The 25,418-nt window shown below is 32.8% G+C and overlaps 3 protein-coding genes across 10 annotated transcripts; 2 read left to right on the forward strand and 1 right to left on the reverse strand.

The window, feature by feature from the left end:
• Positions 1-6: 6 nt before the first annotated feature.
• Positions 7-1,114, reverse strand: LOC108739165 (ras-related protein Rab-43). Its single transcript, XM_018472917.2, has 3 exons — positions 801-1,114; positions 373-714; positions 7-295 (listed from the first exon to the last, which is right to left on the reverse strand). The coding sequence occupies exons 1-3, from the start codon at positions 1,008-1,010 to the stop codon at positions 191-193; spliced, it is 657 nt and encodes a 218-aa protein (XP_018328419.1). The 5' UTR covers positions 1,011-1,114; the 3' UTR covers positions 7-190.
• A 444-nt stretch (positions 1,115-1,558) lies between these two features.
• Positions 1,559-5,865, forward strand: LOC108739184 (microtubule-associated protein RP/EB family member 1). 8 transcript variants are annotated; one of them, XM_018472961.1, is made up of 7 exons: positions 1,559-1,668; positions 2,210-2,480; positions 2,928-3,168; positions 4,193-4,231; positions 4,707-4,822; positions 4,895-5,029; positions 5,330-5,865. In XM_018472961.1, the coding sequence occupies exons 2-7, from the start codon at positions 2,214-2,216 to the stop codon at positions 5,387-5,389; spliced, it is 858 nt and encodes a 285-aa protein (XP_018328463.1). In that variant the 5' UTR covers positions 1,559-1,668; positions 2,210-2,213; the 3' UTR covers positions 5,390-5,865. The 8 variants fall into 8 exon arrangements, with proteins under 8 accessions (XP_018328463.1, XP_018328461.1, XP_018328465.1 ...); XM_018472959.1 differs by lacking the exon at positions 2,928-3,168 and adding an exon at positions 3,581-3,812 and having other exon boundaries at positions 4,178-4,231; XM_018472963.2 differs by lacking the exon at positions 2,928-3,168 and adding an exon at positions 3,581-3,812.
• A 768-nt stretch (positions 5,866-6,633) lies between these two features.
• On the forward strand, positions 6,634-24,713 carry LOC108739157. Its single transcript, XM_018472910.1, has 14 exons — positions 6,634-6,779; positions 6,834-7,375; positions 7,434-7,543; positions 7,602-7,839; positions 8,075-8,419; positions 8,474-8,626; positions 11,485-11,537; positions 15,441-15,664; positions 16,410-16,591; positions 18,219-18,417; positions 18,649-18,906; positions 19,207-19,683; positions 21,216-21,433; positions 24,354-24,713. Exons 1-14 carry the CDS (start codon positions 6,738-6,740, stop codon positions 24,679-24,681), a joined length of 3,369 nt encoding a protein of 1,122 aa, XP_018328412.1. The 5' UTR covers positions 6,634-6,737; the 3' UTR covers positions 24,682-24,713.
• Positions 24,714-25,418: the final 705 nt, after the last annotated feature.

Consider the following 25,418-nt stretch of genomic DNA (forward strand, 5'->3'; position numbering starts at 1 on the left):
TGAATATAATTTATATATGTTTATATAGATAACACTCTATCTTTCATAGATAACATTCGTTTTATGAGCTTGTATGTAGCTCAGAGATTCTCATTAATTGTTGCAGTCTCAAGAGCGATTTCTTTAAATAAATAAAGCATTTGTAAGGAACTAAAGTAAAATAAGGCACTTTATAGAATAAAACCACTAATTAGAAAATATTCTTGCAACCACTGCACTTTGAAATTGAGTGACTTTGACCTAAACGAACAGTTTGTTCTTCATCAAATTCCAACATCCCATTGTCATGACGTCTCTGTAAACAACTATTAATTATGCAACTGAATAGCCTGAGACTTTAAATTTATAAATATCTATTTTAAGCCTTTTTACCTTTAGTTCAGTTGCAAGACATAAAAAGGCATCTTCAATATTTGTATTATCTTTTGCACTTGCTTCTAGTACAAAAAGAACTTCAGGCATGTATTGACACATTGCCTCAGCTTCTTCGAATTCTACTTCTCTTAAATTCTCTAAATCGGCTTTGTTTCCTACCAGTGCCATTAAAACTGTACTTCCAGAGTACCTTCTAACTTCCTCCACCCACCTTGCTACTGATAAAAATGAAGACCTTTTTGTAATATCATAGACTATAATTACGCCATTAGCAGATCTATAATAACTCTGAGTTATAGTACGAAATCGCTCTTGGCCTGCAGTATCCCAAATTTGAAGCTAGAATAAAGCCACAATGCTTGATAGAATTCTATGCATACAAGCAGTTATAGTATTGTTTCTAGTTGTAAGTAACATTGTAGTACCTTAACACGTTTTCCTTCAACCATTACTGTTTTCATTGAAAAATCCACTCCTATTGTATTACCATGTCTTTCAATAAAAGTTCCATTTTTAAATCTTTGAACCACACACGTTTTACCAGTGCCACAGTCGCCTATAAGTACTATTTTAAACAAAAAATCGAACTGGTCATCATTATTGATAGTCATCAAAGTATTTGGATTCCTAGACATCGTCGAAAGCAATACAACAGTTTTTTGTTTTATTCCTACATACTGTTAATCTACGCAACTTAACGGTAATTTTAGGTTATAATATTTATAATTTGGGTTAATTTGACAGTTACAAATTCAATAATACGAATTGGAAGTGTTCACTGCATTAACTGATATAGTTATTTGAATCGAATAATATCAAACTAAATAATATTTAGTATATACTGTTTTTTGATTGCCGGTCACATTTGATTATGTTGTTTCAAATTCAAACTTTTGATTTTTGAAATCAATTAAGCAATAAATTTTCGATATAGTTTATTTTTTATATTTTTTTCAATACGTAATAAAGTTTTATTGATAAAAAAGAACATTTCCATCTATACCATATAACAAATTAAATGAAATTTTTAATTAAATTTCGATATGAAATATCTAGTAAATATTGTTGATCATTTGAGGATAAATTATAAGCCTCAGCATATTACAATAGAATGCAACTTTAAATAATGTTGGACAACATGACAACTTATTTAGATGGAACATCAGAATTGGTAAATTTAAGTTTTGTTATTTGGTATCTTCAAATTCTTTTCGTGTTCGGTGTCACTTTTAGCGGTTGAACCCCTCCCGGCATTATATTTTATAAGAAAAACAGTAATTTTTTATTCTAAAGGTAAGAAATATTTAAATTAAATTTGTTTTGTGGTTTAGAAAAAGCATTTTTACAAGTAACTTTGATATATTAATACTCTAGGTCGTAATAGGTTACATGTATTATTCTTCGTTTTTTACCCCTTATGCATGATTTATATTTTTAGATTTCCTTTGCTTGTTTAGAATTTTTTTTAGATTACAGTAATTCCGTGATTTTTTTCATGTAGTAGGCATTTGTTTTAAAATAAAATGCCTTGCTAACTGAAATTCGTTGTTTGACAGTTTCGAATTTTTCTTTCTTGATTAAATTTCGTATTGTAACGGTATTGTGGTCCAAATTATAGTTAAAATAATTAGCATTGTAAGTACTAAGTACTGTTATAAATATTTTGTTTATAATTTTACTCAAGTCACATTTCTAACTTGTAGTGAATGACGCCCGATATTGTCATTGTTTTTATTTTTTTTTTCGTGTTTTCTTTCATATTTCAATTTCATTTATGTCGTTGGGAAGAGGGAAGTATTTTTAAAAGTTATTTAAAACGTATTTTGTTATACAGGAAAATGGCTGTAAATGTTTACAATACAAGTGTTTCTGCTGAAAATCTTTCTCGTCATGATATGTTAGCTTGGGTGAATGACTGTCTTCAAAGTCACTTTCAAAAAATTGAAGAGTTATGCACAGGAGCAGCTTACTGCCAATTCATGGACATGCTCTTTCCAGGCTCTGTGCAATTAAAAAAAGTCAAATTTCGAACAAATTTAGAACATGAGTATATTCAGAATTTCAAAGTTTTACAGGCCTCGTTTAAGAAAATGGGTGTGGATAAGGTAAGAGTGAAATTTTGTATTATAGCTGTATAATTGTCAGTTTTATTTATAAGGGTATATTTTTGTACTGATGGCAAAGATGATTAAAAGGCGAAGATGATCTGAAAAGTAGAATTCCTGCTTTTTGCAGTGAGTTCCTTTTTAGGCTGTGATATTTAAACACCCTGCTGAGCAGTACAATAATTAATAAATATGATGAATCGAAGGTCGAGTCTGATTTAAGGAAAGTTGAGTTCCTATAGAGTTCCTTTCCTTATAATATGATCAGTGAAGCGTTTTCTGAATTTAAAGTTAAATTCCAAATGGCAAAATAAGTTAATACTTTTGTATCCGTTATACATATACCTACTTGCTTAACATTCTTTTATTCATCATTATGTACATTTTTTTGAATTAGTAGCGATAACCGATGTATGTGTTTTTGGTACTTTCGCTACCGTTCCGCAGGTAATTCCAGTGGACAGGTTAATAAAGGGCCGTTTTCAAGATAACTTCGAGTTTTTGCAGTGGTTCAAGAAATTCTTTGACGCGAATTACGACGGTAATGAGTACAATGCGTTGGAGGCCCGTGGCCACATTGCTCTGGGTTCGGGGATGCACGACCATGGCGGCCTCATGCAACCACATCACCATCACCCACAGCAACACCACATGGCCTCCAAGCAGTACCACGCCACTCCTAGACAGGGTAAAAATGTAACATGTACAGCGACTGTCTTGCATGTTATTATTATACCCTTTAACGTTGCTCGTTTTAATTTGCACTGCGCACTCTGCATAATCGTCTTATGTTCATTACACAAACGTTTCTTATTGTGTTATTTTTGCAATATTTACAACATGTTCCCAAAAGAAAATTAAATTTATTTTTATTTTAAATTTTCATTATTATTACTTGGAAAAAATTGTAACTAACGGAATATTGTAAACATTGCAATTTTTAATTGTAAATATTTAGCCTGAGAGCAGAGAGCAGTTGGCAGTTCTGGCGTTTGGAGGCTATCGCTACAGTCTTTTGTTCATATTTTTTTAATATATTTTCTTTTACCACTATTTTTGCACGCAATTTTATTTTACTTTTTTTAATTGCCTCCTGGTAGATAGTGCCTATAGACAGGCTGGTTAAGGGACGCTTCCAAGACAATTTCGAGTTCCTTCAATGGTTTAAGAAATTCTTCGATGCTAACTATAAAGGAGAAGCTTATGACCCACTGGGCATGCGAAACGGGGAGATGCTGGGGGGTTCCGGCGGGGCGGCGCCGAGGGGAGCCACGATGCTCACAAAGCGTTCTCAACTAAACTCGCCCACTAAAAAACCCGTTGGTAAAGCCAGTACGTTGCGATTTTTTGGTGTTCTACGTATATATTTGTGCTTGCTGATTGATTTTTTTATTACCATTGTTTGTCAGTTTTGTTTTGAAATCGCAATAATCATTCCCTGAATGCTATTTTTCGAATGTTTGTTTGCCACAGAAAATGCATTGCATTTATATTACACTAAATTATTATTAATAATATCGATAAATTTGAAATACTTCATTTTTAACGTTATCAACTGCCTATATGCAACTAATTAATTCGTGTTACCTTGAGTTGCTCTAATAATATTTAAAGATAAAATTTTTGGATTAGACTTTTCATTGCTAACTTTGCAATTTTTTTTGTTTTATGTGTGTTGTTAATTCCTGATTTTAAAGCCATAGTGTCAACAGGCCCCCCATCTTCAGAATTATCGGCGCAAAGAAGTCAAAGTAAGAATCGTTTTCTCCATTCTGTTTACTCTGTGTAACTATAAAAATAGTAAAAACATTGTATGTGTTGATATTAAAAAGGGGTAATTTTTTATCACGTATTGTCTGTCAGAGGTGTTTGTCAAAAACTGTTGTTAATCATGTTCCATGTTGCATGTTATATTTTAGATTGAGCCAAACAGAAAATTTGGATATTATCTAATTGGCATTATCAATATTATTTCCACTTATCTAAATCATATGTATACACGTCTTTCTTGTATTAGTTATTAATTTTTAGGTGGGGGTTAAATTGCATGGTTTTAAAGAGTCAATGTTAGATGAAACCCTACTCTAACGATCTGTGACAAATTAAATAATTTCATAAACTACAGTTTTATATAAATTTCAGCTTAAGTGCAAAATTAGTTTAATGCTAGAATAATGTTAATTTAAAAATTGTTTTTTAAGTTATAAGCGTTTTCTGAAATTTTAGTGCCGACCAAGGTGAACGCTGCTGCAAAACCGAAACCGCTATCGAATGTGAACAGTCGTGGAGACGCAAATGCCAGCAAAATAGAAGAGTTATCAAACCAAATTTTGGAATTAAAGGTAATAATTTGAGATAATCGACTATTACATACAAAACAGAAGTAGAATAGTAAATGTAAATTGTATTTTTAGATGAGCGTTGAAGGTTTGGAGAAAGAGAGGGACTTCTATTTTGGTAAATTGAGAGACATTGAGGTGATGTGCCAGGAAAATGATGAAAACAATCCGATCATTCAAAAGATTTTGGATGTTCTCTATGCAACAGAGGTATGCTTTCTAATAAAGGAATTGTATTTAGCAATTAACGAAATCAAAAATAATGGGGGCATATTTTTATCTTGAAAAATTTCCTCTATAACTTTTCTTTAAAACTAGTTCGTTCAGTGCCTATTTTAAAAGTTGTGGCGTATTGAAAATATTAATCTTTCAAAATCCTAAATAAGAATGTGACGTGTTTTTTAAACGGTGTTGTTTTTTCTCTTTTTGTAATTTTAGTAAAAATTAAAATTAAATGTACAGAGATAATACTTCCATTACAATGCTTAGTGTCTTGTTTGTGAATTTTAGGAAGGATTTGCTCCTCCGGATGAAGCGGAAGGTTTACCTGGCGAAGAGGACGAGTATTGATTGGACAATTGACTACATCGCTTTTTCTTGTAAGCCGTGTGTTATCAGTGGCTTCTGTCGCACCAACTTTTTTATACTCGCAATCGTAAATTTGTAACTCTATGTTGTATTAATTGGCCTTTTAAATAATTATTTCTTGGAAAAACACTCTTCATCTGTCTTGATTTAACGAAATCGTCAAAAATAAATCATCGTAATATCACCGAGTAAAGCAACGGCGATTTTTTTTCAGACTTTGGTTTGTCCTTGTAAATACTGCATGTTATTGTACACTATTTTTATTATTATTAAATCTCTGTAGCCATTTTCGTTATTCTATCTTTATTGGTTGTTGAAAAATTGTTCTCATCATTGCCCCGCTTTGAAGATGACAGATCTGTCTTACTGTGCATGGTATTGATTGTAAAATTTAGACAAAATATTTATGTATTTGCAGTTGATCAAAAAAGATATGTAAGTAAATGCAGTTGAAGAAATTTGTATTTTTATTAGAAAACTAAAAAGCAACATTACAAGTGACCTTAATTTTTTTAAATAAAGAAGTAATCACGAAAATGATAATTCTGCACTATTTTATTCATGAATAAAATACGAAAAGATGATTCACAATTACGTTAGTTGGTGCCTTATTTTTATTTATCATTAATATCTATTGGCACAGCAAAGAGGGGAGGGGAGTGTGGTGTAGGTTGGCCAGGAACACCTTAAAAGCTTCCTGGCCCACTCTAGGATATCAACTAACAAATCTACAATAATTTAAATATATTCTTTTTTGTGAAATTCTTCCAGAAAGTCGTACCTATTACTCCTGTTATTGTGAATAATTTTCAAATTATTTAGCTACTCAATGTTATTCAACGAAATACACGATAAAACTTTTTTTACTTCAAATTTCAAGTTGGTTTCATTGAATAAACAAAATTTTATGAACAAAAACCTTGTTAAGATTATTAAGATCATACTCTTTTAGTTATTGAAAAGCTATCCCTTACACTATGTATAAGTGGCAGCTGCAAATGTTAGGTAGAGTTGTAAATTTTGCCTCCCCTATGAAAACACCGTTGCTCCGAAATTGATTTTTTTATAACACAATAGAAAGTTATATATATAAGAATGACTTAAAAAAAATATTTTCCATAATCAAATTTTTTAAATAGGCATTTGTTAGCGCTATAGAATAAAGATTATCCTAATTTATTGTAGAAAAATCGTTGGCTAAAAGTTCTTAATCATCAGATGCCAAACTTGACAGATGACAATCAGTAAACAAATTTTGTAACCTAAAAGTTTGACGTTTCCTGTTATATGTATAATTTTTGTGTGGTTTTATAAATAAATTTAATTAAAGATGAGTAACATCTATATTTTAGAACCACCTACATCAGGAAAGGTAATTAATTATATTTCATACAGTATGATATTGTTTAAATAACTTTTTCTTCAGGTACTTCTTAAGACAACTGTAGGAGATATCGATGTAGAATTATGGGCAAAAGAGACCCCTAAAGCTTGCCGTAATTTTATTCAACTATGCATGGAAGGGTATTATGATGGAACTATTTTTCATAGAGTAGTAAAAGGCTTTATTGTACAAGGAGGGGATCCTAGTGGTGATGGTACTGGAGGTGAATCAATTTATGGAGAACCTTTTAAAGACGAGTTTCATCAAAGACTTCGTTTTACAAGAAGAGGTCTTTTGGCCATGGCAAATGCAGGCAAAGATGACAATGGGTCACAATTTTTCTTTACTCTTGGCCCTGCTGCCGAGTTACAAAATAAGCACACTTTATTTGGAAAAGTAACAGGAGAAACTCTCTTCAATATGCTTAAATTGGAAGAAGGACTAATTGTAGGAGAGAGACCAGAGTATCCACACAAAATCATAAAGACAGAAGTTCTGCATAATCCATTTCCAGATATTGTACCACGTATTAAAGAAGTAAAAGAAGAGAAAAAGAAGAAGAAGGAAAAAGTACCAGGTGTGAAGTAAGAAGATAGAACTAATTTAGTAAATGTGATTTTTACTTGTGACCATTTATTGCAGGAATTTTAAATTGCTATCATTTGGTGAAGAAGCTGAAGAAGACGAAGAAGAAAATGTAAAAGTTAATGAAAAATTTGCAGGAAAAGGAAAATCTACTCATGATATTCTAGGTATGTGTATAGAAATATCAATTTCATATTGTTTTTCTGTATGATAGTTCATTTTTAGATGACCCTAAACTTAGTTCTGAAACTATTGAAAAGGTACAAGAAACAGAAAGAAATGAAGAGGAAACAGAATCAGATCCTTTAGTGCAGTTAGAAAAGATAAGAAAAAAACTGAAAAGGGATATTAAAAACGAGGATAAACTTCATTCTAAACAAAGCGATAAAAAAGAAGAGAAACCTTCCATTAAGAGGTCATATTTTGAGGATGAAGATCCAGAAGAAGAAAGAAAACGGAAGAAGTATGTTTTGATTGATAAATTTTATAATGTAGGCACTAATTTTAGTAGTTGCGGGCCCTCTAAAATTCCATATTTTTAAAACATGCCAGTGACTTTAAAAGAAAAAAAAAACATCTAGTATTAGTTGTAATAAGTAAAACACGTTAACACTTGCAATATTTGCGGCTCTCGTTTAACAGTTGCTTCTATAATGTTTCTATTTATGAGATTAGTGCATTAATATTGAAACTTACAGAGAAGAAATACAGAAAGAAATTGAGAATGTTAAAAGAGAATATCATAAAAACAAATTACGAAAAAATCAGATTGAGACTGAAGAAAAGAAACAAGAGGAAGAAAAAAGTGAAATCCTTCAAGAGTATCATAATGATTACAAAAAGTATAAAGAACAAAAGAAAGAACTCCCTAAGAAAGGAGCTGGACGGGAACAATTTACTTTAAAACTCTTAGAGAAATTTAAGCAGAAACTGTCCAGTGTTAAGGAAAAACAATCAGAAAATGAAGATGTAGAAACTGCTGAAAGTACTGTAACTGCGGAAATAAATGAAAATGATAATGATGACGATGACGATGAGAACTGGTAAAATATACATTTGAAAAATAAAAATCATTTTTTATTTGTAATTCTGTTTAGGTTGGCACATAAACTTCACTTTAAAGAACCGACACCTACTTTGGCCAAAGACGCGAACATGAAGGGGGATGATTGGTTCGAAATTTATGATCCAAGAAATCCTTTAAATAAAAGGAGACGTGGAGAAGATAAAAAGAAATCTAAAACGCAGTAGTAATTTTTCAGAAAGAATATTAGATAAGATTTAATTATTTTGTAAATACATAATTAAAATTGGTCGATATTTTTATAACTTATGTTATCTAAAATTAGTGCTGTTAATTTAATCTTATAAGTACGTAATTGTAATAAAGAAGGTAAATTCTATAACGCCTTAATTTTCATACCAATGCTACTCACTATATATGGCATATTTTACTTATTCGTAAGTAAAAAGGAGGTTGGACCCCCGCGTGGAAGGTCAGCGACAATTTTACTTAAAACATTTCTGTACTTTAGTCATGTGTGCAGTGATATACTTTTCATTTGATACTATTTACAATAATATATACGTAAGAATTCGAACTTTTTCGTGCAAAATTTTACGAAAATATGTACATGCATTCTTATGACGCACGTAAAAGTCACACATGTGTGAGTGTGAGTGACCGATCGTTCCGCACTCTTTTTAATGAACATTTTTCATCTGCGGTCTACTAAAACACTATTTCCGAATTAATTATGTAGATAAAATTATTATCTTGTCAGTTGAGAATTGTACATCAAGATGTGGAGAATTAATTAATAACCGGGGCAATACTGTTAAAAATTATTAGCGATAAACGTTTGAAAAAATCACTTACCCTTGGTGCTCTACTGCTAACACCTGAAAAAAGAGATTTGGTCAGTCATATTCTAAAAATGTGTATCATAATCGCTTTTTTATATAAAAAGAGTATAAATGTTACCTGAATAGACTCCAAGAGGCGAACTACCCTTCAAATACAATGAAGGGATGAACATAATATTATTGTTTCAAATACACAATATACTGCCAGATTTTTTTTATATATGTACTAGCTTTCCCTTTGCCCCCGGCCATTTTTATTGCTCCACTATGACGTAGTGTCGGCCATCATTCTTTTCTAATTGTTGCAGTTGTCGGCCATCATTCTTTTCTAATTGTTGCAGTTGTCGGCCATCATTCTTTTTCAATTGTTGTCGCATTGTCACTGATGTCGGCCATTATGGTTTTTTCATAGATGTATAGTATTCAATGATTAAAATTTAAAGGAATTGTTTGTAAATAGGTATGCAAAACATCGTAACTTCAGCATAAGAAATTGCTGATACTAACTTTCATTTACATAATACTATTTTGCCTTGTGCTGACAGCACTCATAAATTTTTTTATATATAATATTTGCAAAAGAATATTTCAAATAACACTAACATTCGATTAGGAACAAATGCACTTGTTTGTCAAGAATACCTACTACTGTTTATGTCTACAAATAAATATGCAATACGTGAAAGACAGCAGTAAATGTACTTTTTCAAAAAACAAAATCATACTTTTTATAAATTCAAAATAAACTTTATTTTCCTTTCACATAAAAAAAAATATTTTATAGACGTAATGGGCATGTCTCCCTTAATAAATATCATTAGCGTGACGCCCAATAGTTCATTTTTGATGAATGCGTTTCTGTGTGATATGTGACGTCACATGACGTCAGCTGAAGAAAACTACTAATGAACTCAAACGAAATCTACATCGCTCCCCTATTAAACTATATTGAAATACAGATTACTAGCAGTAAATGTATTTAAGGTTCGAAAATTTTAGAAAATTTTAACAAGCTTTCTTTAAACACTGACCTTGTTCTCTATTTGTTGACTTGCAATTTCCTCAAATTCTACGTAAAGGATTTTGACAGTGAAAGTATCGTAGTTTCAAATTTCAGTAGTATTAATTTGATGAATAAAGATTTATTCGTTCATTATATATGTGTATCACATTGTTTTAATTCTATTTATAGTTCTAAAGAAAAGCGGGTCTAATTGACTACAAACACACTGCCATACAAACAACCAAAAAAATGTTAAAAGGCAGTATGTGGTACTATTAATGTTTTAGCATAAGTTGCTTGTTAATCATAAATGAAATTGATACGTTTGTTTAGTTTTAGAAGGTGGAAACATTTTTAATTATTTTTTTCCTAATAAGTATCTTTTTTCAACTTTGTTGGCAATTAAAAATTAATGTTTTTATGTTTTGTTTGAATTGTAAAGACAATTTTCTATTGCACATTTGCATGTATTATTATTATTTTTTTTTTCATTAGAATTCTCGTTTTACGTACAAATAAATAACTATCGATTAAGTCTGCTAACGATCGACCTTTTGTAAATGAAAACGTGGAAAACCCCTAGACATTTCCTAACACGTTTACGTTTTACCTAATGACAGGTAGTCTTTAATCACCACATTAATTAACAATTTGCCATGAACAATTGCTTAACGTTAGCAACAAAATTATTTCTGGTTTATGTACTAGATAAATAATAATATAAGAAGGTATATAAAACAATAAAAGATTTCGTGATACTACGTTAAAATGTTTTGCAAAAACAAATAGACTATGAAGTAAGTCGGCGCAATTATGGTATAAAGTATTGTTAATTATTATTTATACAAAATACTGTATAAATTATACACATAATGGTATTAAATGATAAACGGATGATATTTATGAATATATTTAAATGCATGTACTTATTAAAATTATTTAATTCTGGTAAAATAAAGAAGGGTGTGATTTATTACTTCGGCTGAAGATTACTTTCTCTTTATTATTTTATTGGAGGGAGATAGATAATTCGTAAAAGTAGATATGTATTTGATAAACTTAAGCACAAATAGTAGTAGGTGTACAGTGCATCAACGTTAGATCATTGCGCTTCTTCTAATTTTTATTATATGCCTGTGTTAAAACAGATTAATAATTTGAAATGAGACGTAAATATGCCGACTGTCTAATAATTTGGAAAAAGTACTTACTATCTTGATTAATAATGTGCTAATTCAGTGAGTTCGTCATCTTTTTTCTTAAAAAAATGGAAAACAGGAGTAGCATTGAAGGTGAGTGTTAAGTACAGATTAATGTTATCATTAAGAAAATATGCAAGAAACAAACAAATAAATTTATACAAAAGAATAATTATATGTATTTAAGGTATATTAGGCAGATTCTTTGAAATTATTTAGTTTCAGTTTATTTAATTTTCAACAAAGAAAAAATTTTAATTATGCACACCAGTATTTCTATCACTTACTAAAAGTATATTAGTAGACAAAGGAAGAATGTATTACATGAAGAATGTAGTTGAAGACATATTATTAAATTTTGATTATTTTATTTAAACAGAAAAGATAATACATGAAATATTTCAGTTTGATCCGATAACACTAACTTCAATATTAAATTAGTGATGTGTTATTTATTGTAGGTTGCTACACTTTGAAGAGTTATCTCATTTTTGAATAAGGACACTGAATTGCCCTTGTTTACCGTCTGACCCACTTTGTTTTCAAATTTTATTTATATATTTGTCTCGTATAAGATACTTATGGCAAAACGAAACCTTTTCTGTACTGTTTATCTATTATGTCATCAATTGTTCGTAATATGTTGGTTTTGTGCCTATTTAGGATTTCTTTAATTTTTATGAATTAGTATAGCAGGATTATCACACACTGGTTCCGAAGAATTTTTTAAAGTCTGCGTAGGGTCATTAACTTGTTTATCACATTTTAAAAACAAACTATTGGGCTAAACATGCTTATTCCAATCTCAGNGCCCAGCTAGGATTCGTTTGACTTTCAAACTACGTGGTAAATTTTTGACCTAGAGTTCTGAATCTGGCCCGTCTGCGCCTTCGTACTAAGTCCACATAATTGCCGATAGCTTTGGATCGAAAGGTCCAATTCCGATGAATGTACCGCCAAAATTTTTTAGATACTCAGAATTGAGACAAGCACAGAATCGTTTTCCTAACACTGATATCTTTAACAATGTAGCTTCCGAATATGTTTACTCACGTCTTCATAATGTTATTTATGTTTATGTTTTCGTTATCGGTGTAATCGTTTTACTTTAGTGATTGTCATTAACAATTATAAAAACCGCCCTTGCGGAAGTAACAGCTTTACTTTATTTTAAACAGTTTTCTTCTTTATTTAATGGACTATAATCATATATTTAATGATAATGCATATGTGGTCAATTTACTTTTGTATGCAACATGAAAACGTTTATTATTTAAACAATAAGTGCGCCGTTTGGTAAATTGAAATTATTCAAAAATAAGTACACTGAATTTTGACTCGTTTTGTCTTTTACAACATAAAACATAAAAGAACACGTGCGAACTTAACTATTCTGATAACAAAACATTTGAAAGTCAATTGTTCATAATGACATAAAATGTTCATTAAGTAATTAATATGACGGCTTACACAATAAACATTTCTTATAACAGACGTTACAATAGAAATGCGTTAAACAAGACAAGAACGTTTTATTCTTTAATGGTTTTAGAAGTAGCATGAACGAAATACATGTAAATCTGTATTGAAGACAGAATACTGTAATTTTAAATAACTTTATAAACGATTTTACATTACAATTATACCGAAAAATTTTTTACTGGTGTGTATTACCAAATACCTTTTTCGTTTTAAAACCACCAGAGAAATAATGACTCATCAGTGCTTTTCTATATTTGCAAAAATCCCATAGGATTGCTGTATTTTATGTTTATTTTTCATTACTGCTGGAACAGTTGTTTGGCTCAGAAATTTCAATTTGCAAATGTTGGTTTATTTAGTTTCATTTATTCCAGTTTCAGTGATTACAGAAAATTTCTACCTGATATTCAAGTGGCAATATTGGAAAAAAATCTACAACCTTTAAAGAATATGGCTTACTCTTAACTTAAATTAAAAGTAGGCGAAAAAAACTATGGACCATATGAGTTTTTGCCTGCAATTGAAATGAATGCTTTATTGAAGTCGACGACTAATTGAATGTTTAGCAGAGTACACTTAGCGAACTATTAAAGATAGTGCAAAAATTTGTTCACAAACATTTGAATAGGAAATAGTTAATTTTGAAAGAAATTTAAAAATTTCTTGTCAATGCCAAATGTGACCGCAGGCATCTTATGACATTCGCGGAGAGATGCAACATCCACCTTTGAAAATTTTTTTCTAAAAATACCTACAGTTTTCCAGCTACTGTATAACACAGTCAATTTAAAAGATGTGAGGTCATGGGTATGGCGGTTAAAAATGTATAACTCGGCAGCGATACGACACCAGCCAAGACTTGTTCGAAGCCCAAAAGACATGGCAAATTTTTGACCTAAAGAGTTCTGAAACTGGACAGTCCGGGCTTCAGCTACAACCGGCCAAATCCCCGCTATTTTCCTTACTTTCGTACTGTTGTTTTCCTAAGTCCACAAAATTGCCGATCGATAATTTTGGATTGAAAAGTCCGATTCTGGTGAGAGTAATACCAAAATTTTCTAGAGATACCTACGATTGAAATAAACCTAGAATCGTCTTCCTATGTCGTACCGTTTTACTGTTGAAAATGTTGTAGTCTTGCTACAATATTGAAATCGAGGGCTAAACGTTTAGGACAATATTCCTGTCGAACTGCTAAAGTGCTAAAGATATCGTAAAAACCCATTCACAGGTAGTTGACCTGTCCCTTCGTGAATAAGACAGAGTTAATTTTAAAGGAAAGAAGTTTCCAAAATTATTAAAAATTTTGAATTTTCTATCAGTAGCAAAAGAAATAGTGCGATGATCGCAGCTAGGATTCGTTCGACTTCTAAACTAATTTTTGACCTAAAGATTTCTGAAACTGGACAGTCCGACCTTGAGCTACAACCGACTTAATCTCCTCTATTTTCCCTCACTTTCATACTGTTGTTTTTCTAAGTCCACAAGATTGCCGATAATTTTGGATTGGAATGTCCGATTCCAGTGACAGTGCTACCAAAATTTTTTAGAGATATCTACGATTGAAATAAATCCAGAATTGTCTTCCTACGTAGTACCGCTTTACGGTTATCTGTATTGAAAATGTTGGGGCTAAGCTACAATATTGAAATCGAGGACTAAACGTTTAGGACAATATTTCTGGCGAACTGTTAAAGATATCTCAAAAACCCATTCACAAGTAGTTGACCCGTCCCTTTGTGAATAAGACAGAGTTAATTTTAAAGGAAAGAAGTTTCCAAAATTATTACAAATTTCGAATCTTTTATCAGTAGCAGATGAGACTGCGCGATGAGCCCAGCTAGGATTCGTTTGACTTTCAAACTACGTGGTAAATTTTTGACCTAGAGTTCTGAATCTGGCCCGTCTGCGCCTTCGTACTAAGTCCACATAATTGCCGATAGCTTTGGATCGAAAGGTCCAATTCCGATGAATGTACCGCCAAAATTTTTTAGATACTCAGAATTGAGACAAGCACAGAATCGTTTTCCTAACACTGATATCTTTAACAATGTAGCTTCCGAATATGTTTACTCACGTCTTCATAATGTTATTTATGTTTATGTTTTCGTTATCGGTGTAATCGTTTTACTTTAGTGATTGTCATTAACAATTATAAAAACCGCCCTTGCGGAAGTAACAGCTTTACTTTATTTTAAACAGTTTTCTTCTTTATTTAATGGACTATAATCATATATTTAATGATAATGCATATGTGGTCAATTTACTTTTGTATGCAACATGAAAACGTTTAACCGATTACAATAATCCAGGTAACCTGAGTAAATGTTACAAGAATTTCTGTAGATGCTAGAGGGCTTTTTTGTATCTAAACTGAGTTATTATATAAATATGAGGAACCTTACAGGTGTGAATTGGTATTTTTTTAATCAGTATAATTCCAATTTATTTACTTCCCTTTATTGGCTAATTTTAAGATTGTCCCCTAGATTTATTTGTGTTTATTGTTTCCAGAATGCCCCCTTAAACATCAGCAGTCCTACTGCAAACGTAAACCCAGATCTTTTAAGGGTCCTTTAAGATTAGTACGGCTTTGTTTACTGAGCATTCTTCTACCCATTATATTAGTTGCATTACCGCTATATTTAAGGTACCATGTATATGGCGACCAGCTCTATCCATTCGCCATGTCTGATATGAGACTACTTGATAATAAGGTGTCTACTGTATGGTGCCAGGTATTCTTTTACTGTTATTCAATTTTTTATACCGCATAATATGCTCATTGTAACAAAAAAAATCGTTGTAATCCACGTTAAATGTTATATAGAAATGTATATCGTTTTAAAAATGTTAACATTAACTAACTTTAAAGACGTAAAATTTCATTTTTCTTAAATAGAATCTTTTATAAAGCTTTACATTATAACCGAAAAGTAATTCAGTATCGATTTCTTTTGTTATTTTTGACGAGAGGTCTGATTTCAGTCTAGTCAATAAGTACCCTTTTTAGGAATCCTACATCGTCTTTACTTGAAACTATGGTAAATAAAAGTTGTTAACAATTTAGTGGTGTAAAAAAGGATTCAGTTTTTTGCGAAGATGTCGAAAACTATTACAGATATTACAAATTAAAAAAAGATACTTAAAGAGCAAGAAATTTACTATTTCTTTTGTTATTTCGGTATTTACCATAAAAGAATGAAACTTAAAGTCTGTGTTTATTATTGTTAGGAAGGCGAAGTCTCGTTTTAATTAATTTATAATTTGTAGCAGTAGAAAACATCTTAACTTGGATGAATTTTATATAAGTAATGACGATTTTGTAGTCGAATGTTTCCGATCAGGTTGATTCAAAACCTTTTTTCTTCTTATATTAAATAAAGTAAACTATTCGAATATCGATCACACACAATATTAATTATGTATATCTAGACCCTAGATTCTAGAGTTTAATAATGCATAATACGTATTGACTTTTAGAGACAATTAGTAAAAGTAAATACAACTTTTAATGCATTCTTGTTACCAAATGAGCCGAAATTAGCCGATAAAGTTAAAAATGTATCAATGGAACGTCATCTAGAGCTAGACGACGATATGAAGGAATATTGGGGATTTTATTTATTAAAAGGTTCTTCCATTACGATATCTGTTTGCTCGAGGTAAGTACACAGAGAAATAATACTAAGATTTTCTATTTGTATTTCCTAAAATCCCTTGACAATTTCACAGCAAATACTTAAAAGTAGCTTTTGTCTTCGACTTCCTTCGTAAAGTTTTTCAATAGGTCCTAAAAATCTCAGCTTCTACAGATAGAACATATGGACGATTTCAAAGTCAAATAAATGGGATTCTAATCATTCTCACTTTATTTGATACTAAACCTATTGTAGCGAGCACGAGTGTGTTTGTGTGCGATCGGGCACACGTGTGCGTGAACGGCTTATCGATTCGCCGACAGGCCGCGGGCGCCTTTTTTCATGTGCGCCGTATTTGTAAATGTGTGTGTCGTACCTGCGTTCTGGGAAAGCAGTTAAAACAGTTCAAAGAAAAAAGAAACTTTCCGGACGTTTCGAGAAGGTTCCCGAAAGTAAACAAAAGTGTATTTAAAGGAAGATCGCCGAGAGGAAGAAATAAATTGACCGTTGCAGAAGTGAATCGGAAAATAAATTGACAGTGGTAGCAGTAAAATAAATAGCACAGTAAATTGTGATACATCAATAATTAGTGTAAATAAATAGTTTTTGTCGTTATCATTCTGAGAGCTAATTTTGTTAAACCCACGAACTTTGCACTATCAAAATAAAGCCTTCTTTGAAGTATGATTGAATGTTAATGATGGGACATCAAACAGCACACTCAAAGATTAAAAGCCATAGTTAACTCATAAAAACCTTGATGTCCAAATAGAACGGATTACGACTTAAAAATTCTCAGTCAGTTAGTCAACAACATATTATAAGCCATCATATCAAAAAAAATACTTGACAATATCAGGCCAAAAGTTCACCAATTAACATCCGCACTCGGGAGGTCACTATGACCATACCAACCTTTAAACGTTGGTACCCCATTGTCCTTCGATTGATTTGGTATCATTCAATGTTGAGATATGATTAGCAACGAATAAGTTATTCGACTCATTTATTCTATCTACGTATTACAGACTGTAGTTACCTAATCCATGTTTATTAAATATAGTTCAAAGCACTTATAAAACGTTACTTCGTTTCTTTAAAAATAGAGTAATCATTTAACTTCAATTTTTCCTAAGCATTGAAGGTTGATTGCTCACTCTGCCACTTGTGATCACCACCAGATGCGGAGGACAGTAGGTATACAAACCCCTTCGAGTCATAAGCTCTGGTAGCAGTCCGTTCTAGCTGCTTAAAACTGGAAGCAGCTACTTCCTTTGTGTTGAAAACTTAGCCTTTGTGGGGTTTTATACTCTAAAGTCGACTGGCGACAATTAGTGGTCGATGTAAGCTGTGGGTTGGACATGCACCTCCACCCCTTCTTATCCTGAGTTACACCTCGCATCTCCTTAAAACTAGAATATCCTACATCCTTAATTATTTGTGAACTAATCTAGGTCTACCTCTACCCCTCTTATCTCCTGTTTCTGCTTCCAATAGTCTCCAACCAGCTCTTCATGCTTGGGGTGTCTTAATTGCATAAGGAAAATTGGTCTATTCAAAAATAATATCAATGCTTTTCGTCGACGCGATATATGTATAGGGGTTGCGTTTTGGTTTTCTTTTTGTTTTTTTATTTTGCGTTTCAGTATAGGTGGCCTGGGGCGTCACTGATTGTAATTCGAGGTCATAAAAATCTACATGAGTGTGCTTACATCGGGGACGATTCTTCAGAAGAAATAGAGGAATTAATGGAAAATATTCGCGAAGGGGTGCCGTTTGCAAGCAGTCAAGAATCTGCCAGCAAAGCCATATCAAATAACCCTAAAATGATGAAAAAACACAGAGGCGGGGTAAGAAAATTTGTAACGAATTATGCATCGTTTTAAAACAAATAAAAGGGAAGAATTGTTTTAACATTTAGAAGAAATCTAGCTTGCTTTATTAATAATTAATTACGCCTTATAGATAAAGGAAAGAAATGGAAATAATGTTTAGTAGAAGATCGAATTGCTTTCTTATAGTATTTTATACACTATTGTTTTTACGAATCTAACGGTAAATGAAAAATAAAAATTTTGTAGGTGAAATTTCACCATCCTCATCATTTAACAGACCAGCAACTCCATGCTGTTGACGAAATTGCTACGGACATTTCTGATACTGCAAATCCGAAAGTACTAAAGGAAATATTGCAAATTCTTGCGTTGAAAACCGAAACACAAACCAAACGGAGACAATCTATGAAACTGAAAAATAACGAACCGGAAGAAGTCAAACATGCCGATCGCTACAAGAATAACGAGAAAAACACCATGAAAATCCAGCATATGCTAAGTCAGGTATGAAAACATAACTTCTTATTCTCGTATGACTCTTTTTATTGGGAAATTAATTTATATCACTGCTCAGACATCTCATTTTTGCAATATTTATACCATCTGCCTTTTGTCCTTACGTCCGTTTTTAAAAACACTCGGTGATTTTCAGTTACAGACATTACTATACGATCTTCAACAATTGTTTCTGTTGTTGAGATACTATTCATAATCATATCATTAAATGTGTTGAAATATGATAACAATGGACTATTTTTTCACGGTAGACTAGTTTAAATTTACAATATTTTGCTTATATTTCAGGATCCTTCTCAAACTTACGCACTAACATCATCGGAAACTGCACTATTAGATAAGATAAAATCAAAAATTTTTCAAAGCAAAACACACAAAAATCCAACATCAACAGATTCCACTTTAGACCGTACCGTAACAGTAAAAAGCGAAGTAGAAATTACTTCTCCAGAAGTAGAAAGTACTACCCTCGAGAGTTTGACCACATTCGAAGAAGGGAAAACCTCCTCAGAAGGTGTTTACGCGACGGTCGAACAAATGAAGTCCGAGTCCGATGAAATAATCGATGAATTATACAGAAGGCTGGGGTCACTCGGAACTAAAAAGTACCATGCTTTAGAAAAACTGAATCAACGGGTTATCAAGAAAAAGTTGGAGGACGAAAATTCAAAATCGACTGTACACAAAAGGCGAAAAAAAGATTTGGATTCGTTGATGAGTGAACTAACTTTACACGACGAGCAACGAGATTTAGGAATAGAAGAGGCAAGTAAAGTAGAATAATACATATGCGGGGTCTCCCTTCAGAAATAATTAGAAAATGAAAAAAATCAAAGGTTTAGTTGAATTTTGTTTATAATTATTCGAAAAATTTACATATATATGTAGGATTTGGATTATTATAATATATAGTTGCTTGCCCAGGTGCAATAGCGATACCAGTTAGGTGGTGGTAGGTCGATAATTTATTTTTACCTTCGCGTGCATGTTGGGGTACGCGAGAGACCACCAGAGTAGAGAGAGTAAAAGACGATCAAGGTACGAACACGTTGCTGTAAGACGGTACATTTTATTTAGACGGAGCATTTTTGCCAAATCAAAGACGAAAGACATATTTTTGGCTATTAATTAAGACGTGTACATTTGAAGACGCGATACATTGTAAATAAGTTGTTCCTGATATTTATTTCTGTTATTCGTTTTGATGTTTGATGTTCGTTGTTGTTTTTCTACATTATTAATATTATTATATATTTATCAAATCACCCCGAGCCTTTTATCAACCAACACCTAGACACGAGAAAAAGCCTACATATAGATAATATTCTACAGATTCTGGTATTTTTGCCCAAAGTATATGTAGTATTTTTAGTCATTAAATGTGTCAATCAAAGCCAAAACGTTCCCAACTGTCAGGCTTTCTTAAAGTTAATTACCTTTTTAAATTAACGAAGATAGAACCTACATAGACAATGTTTTTTTGTAAAGGTTTTAATCAAATATTCTTTAGCAAGTGTTTATGGGATTAATGCAGCTGTAGCTTCCGACATAGTAACAATATTACTTTTTTTACCACGTCGGTTTGGTTGTTTACATTGGAAAATTTTATTCCTAATACCTGCAATTGTGTTAAATACCTTAATAAACGTAAAACAAGAGTAGCACAATCCAGAATTATTTAATACTCAAATATTTACTTAATACTTATATACAAAACACATTAAGTTCACTGTTTTGTATCTCATATTACGAGAACATTTTTGTTTTGGTGTATAAAATGTGAAAGTCACTTTGATAAGAACTATATTTAGTAAATAACTAATTAGAGGCATTAATTCATAAAAAATAATCCAAGGTATTAAACTTTACGAGAGTTATCGGCTTAGACAATTTGTTGATTTTGCAATTAGTGCATATTTTTGTAAATTCATCAGAAGGTAAATATGAAATAAAATAAGCAAAATTTTACACGTGCGGGACTCGATCGAATTCATTCTTATTTCAACATATAACAAAAATATGCCAAAAATCGCCCAATTTCTCGCTCTGATTTTGTTTTAAACTAAGTGTTAAGTGAACTGTTGAAATGGAGGTGGTTCTTCCATCGCCGATGCAGGATGTGAAAGAAACCCTATTTTTTTTTTTATTTTTGAACACTGTATAGGAAATCAAATATAAATAACAAAGAGGATGTTGTATTGAAATATGAAACAAGTTTTGTTTGAAAAGTGAATGAACATACTGCGTACTTTTTGTGTCACCCTGTATTTGTATTTACATACTTTTGTTTTAAATAGGAGGTCGATGTTGATGGGATAATTAAAGGTAGGATAAACGAAACTACGCCCAACGACATGAGTAACAGCGAAATCTGGTCATCATTTTCAAGTTCCGAAGAAGCCCTATTGAACTGTTCAGGACTCATTTTAAATCTTCCTCTTACGCCACACACCCAGTGCTCGAAAAATTCAAAGGACATATACGATGCCTACCTTACTAATACCATAACTTATGTGTAAGTGTAATTTCTATGTTGGGTGAATGTTTTGCCTTACGTGTGTATTACTTTGTCCAACTCGAGAGCTTTTGCAATAATTTTTTTTTCGTTGAACATCACTTAATATGCGGTTTGAGACATTTTTTACTTTTCTTTCCTATTTTAAAGTATATAATATATGCATTAAGATTATTATGGAATCTAAGGTAGTTTGGGTTATATGGACTTCAAAATGTACAATGACGTGGATCATCCTTGAACCACGCAAAATAAAAAATTTGCCAAGTACCTGACAGTACGAGGTCTGTTCAAAAAGTTTGGCGAATTTTAAATTTCAGCGGGATACGTATATTCGATTTTCGATTTTTTTGTGGCGTTATGTTCGCACTCATGCCTCTCATTTATATTGACAAGTTCGTCCATGGTGAATGTTCAGTTAATTTTTGACAGCTGCTTTGCTTGTACTAGGGTCAATTGAAAAGTCCCCGGCCTGACACATAGATGGCGGCACCAGAACTAAATCCATATGATTTTCAGTTAGTCCTAACCTTCAAAAGACGCGTCTATAAATTTGACGGCTGTCGGATCATTAGTTTGTGAATTATAGCATTTTTAGTGAAGCAACTTTTGTTATTGTGAAAAAAATGGATAAAAAGGAATTTCGCGTGTTGATAAAATATTGCTTTTTGAAGGGAAAAAATACAGTTGAAGCAAAAACTTGGCTTGATAACGAATTTCCGGACACTGCCCCAGGAAAATCAACCATCAAGGATTGGTATGCTAAGTTTAGACGTGGTGAAATGAGCACCGAAGACGGTGAACGCAGTGGACGCCCAAAAGAGGCTGTTACGGACGAAAACATTAAAAAAATCCACAAAATGATTTTGAATGACCGTAAATTGAAATTGAATGAAATAGCAGACACTCTACAGATATCAACGGAACGTATACATCACATCATTCACGAATATTTGGGTATGAGAAAGCTCTGTGCAAAGTGGGTGCCGCGCGAGCTCACTTTTGACCAAAAACAACGACGAGTTGATGATTCAGAGCAGTGTTTGAAGATGATCACGCGTAATAAACCCGAGTTTTTGCGTCGATATGTGACAATGGATGAAACATGGCTCCATCATTTCACTCCGAAGTCCAATCGACAGTCATCGGAGTGGACTGCACACGATGAACCCGCTCCAAAGCGTGCAAAAACGCAACAGTCGGCTGGCAAGGTTATGGCGTCTGTATTTTGGGATGCGCGTGGAATAATTTTCATTGACTACCTTGAAAAAGGAAGGACCATCAACAGCGACTATTACATAGCGTTATTGGACCGTTTGAAGGACGAAATCGCCGAGAAACGACCGCATTTGCAGAAAAAGAAAGTCCTGCTTCACCAAGACAATGCACCGTCTCACAAGTCAGTGAAAACGATGGCAAAAATTCATGAATTGGGCTTCGAATTGCTTCCGCATCCACCGTATTCTCCAGATCTGGCCCCCAGCGACTACTTCCTGTTCTCAGATCTCAAAAGAATGCTCGTTGGGAAAAAATTTTCGTCGAATGAAGAGGTGATCGCCGAAACTGAGGCCTATTTTGAAGCAAAGGACAAATCGTACTACAAAAATGGTATCGAAAAGTTGGAGGATCGCTATAATCAGTGTATCACCCTTGAAGGGAATTATTTTGAATATAAAAAACGAATTTTGCAAAAAAAATTTGTTTTACTATTTTAGGCCGGGGACTTTTCAATTGACCTGTTACGTGTTTTCGCTCGTCTTCGATTTTTGACTATTCCAAAAAATGGGTCAAAGAATCTGTATCAAATTTTGTTTGAAAAACAAAATAAAGTGCGCGGAGGCATTCTGAATGTTGAGTGTGGCATATGGTGAAGCTAATTTGGACCGAAGCAACGTTTATCGGTGATACAAATTGTTATCAGAGGACCGAGAAGATGTGAACGAAGAAGAGCGTGTCGGATGCCCGAGCACGTCAACAACAGACTAAAATATTGATGAAGTAAAGAAAGTATTTAGCATTGACCAATCGTCGAATCACCGTTAGAAAAATTGCTGAGGACCTACTCATATCGATTGGCCCCTGCCATTCGATTTTTACCAATGATTTGGATATGAGACGGGTCGCCGCGAAATTCGTACCAAAATTTCGAACAAAAACAGTATCGCATTAACACTACTAAGGAGTTGTTGGACTCTGTCCATGGTGACCCAAATTTGTTCCAGGGGGTCATAACTGGTGACGAATCATGGATTTATGGTTATGACGTGGAAACCAAAGCTCAATCATCCCAAAGGAAGCTGCCGCACGACTCAAGATCGAAAAAAGTGCGTCAAGTTAGGTCGAATGTGAAGGTTTTGCTTACAGTTTTCTTCGATTTCAGGGGCGTGATGCATCATGATTTCTTGCCACAGGGTAGAACGGTCAATAAGGAATATTACCTGAAACTAAGTAATTTGCGTGAAGCAATCAGCCAGAAACGGGCGGAGATTTGTGGAAGAACAAAAATTGGCTTTCGCACCATGATAACGCCCCTGTTCACACATCATTGCTTGTGGGCGCATTTTTAGCCAAAAACAACAGTTTAATAATGCTGCAGCCAGATCTGGCCCCCTGTGACTTTTCTTGTTCCCGAAACTGAAGAGGCCCATGAAAAGACGACGCTATGCAACGATTGAGGAGATAAAGACGGAATCGACGGAGGAGCTGAACAAGATCACAAAAATGACTATTTGAAGTGCTTCGAGGATTGGAGAAAACGTTGGCACAAGTGTATAGTATCTGGTGGGGATTACTTTGAAGGGGACATTTTTGAAAATTTGCGATAGTTTTTGAACAGACCTTGTAGACCTCAAAATGTACAACGACGTCGCTCATCCTTGAATTGCGCTAAGGGTAATTTTATTTTTATTTTGTGTTACAGGGTTCCAACAAACGGTTACTATTTTTTCGTTTTTAACAGCGAAAACGAAATCCAAACCAACTACATCAGGGTACAGTTCAATTTTACAAAAACCGTTTATAACGTTTCTCAATCGGTAATGATGTGCGAGAACAAAACCAATTCTTGTGCTTTGGATCTGAAATTTTTCTCAAACGAACGGCTCGTTATGGAACTGCCTGTAATGAACAACGAATCGTTGTGGAACGAAGAGTTCATAGTAATTTCCGAATGTCAGCCAAGGACAATTTTGTACACTATTTGCGTACTAACCGTGCCAATTCTTATTATTGTTTTTGCATTTCAATAAACCAAAAAAGCAATTGTTGTAGGACACATTAATTAGGTGCCTTAATATCTATGATACCTTTACGCATAGAATATCCTGAATAATTTCCATTTCTTCTCCTTAGTTTAGATATGAGTATAAATCAGATCCAGTAACGGTATAAAGTTTATTTATATCACTAAAAAACCAACTTCAATGTTTTGCTTCTTGTTGTGAGGCTTGATATGATGATTATTATCAATCCAAACGATATTGTGGAGCCAATAAATAATTTAGTGAAAATATTCCACTATTATTTGTTTTATTTTATTAAATATTAATTGTCACGATGTGGTTACGAAGATGTTTTATAAGACTGAGATGGGTTAACTTTTAATTCTTTTGTTGTTATTAAAAAGTAAATCTTAGATGAATTATTGGAAAACTTTTGATGGCAAAATAAATGATCCCGACAAAACAAGCGAAAAACGTAATTAAACGTAAAGTTAAAGTTGCAAATAATTTTATTGGGCACAATGATCATTTCACCACACAGTTGAACAAATACACCTCTTTCCACTTACTTTAGGTAAAACAAGTACTAGTTCTACCAGTGGCTTTTTCAGATGGATGAAATACTGCTTCTCCCACTGGCTTGATTAAGTTGAATAAGTAATATTTCTTCAGGTGGAAGAAGTACTACTTCTTCTATTATAGTGCCTTCTTAAGGTGGAAGAAATATTACTTCCTTCAGTGGCTTGTTCTGGTGGAAGGAATAT

Source organism: Agrilus planipennis, unplaced genomic scaffold, assembly GCF_000699045.2.
Source record: "Agrilus planipennis isolate EAB-ADULT unplaced genomic scaffold, Apla_2.0 scaffold220, whole genome shotgun sequence".
Lineage (NCBI taxonomy): Eukaryota > Metazoa > Arthropoda > Insecta > Coleoptera > Buprestidae > Agrilus > Agrilus planipennis.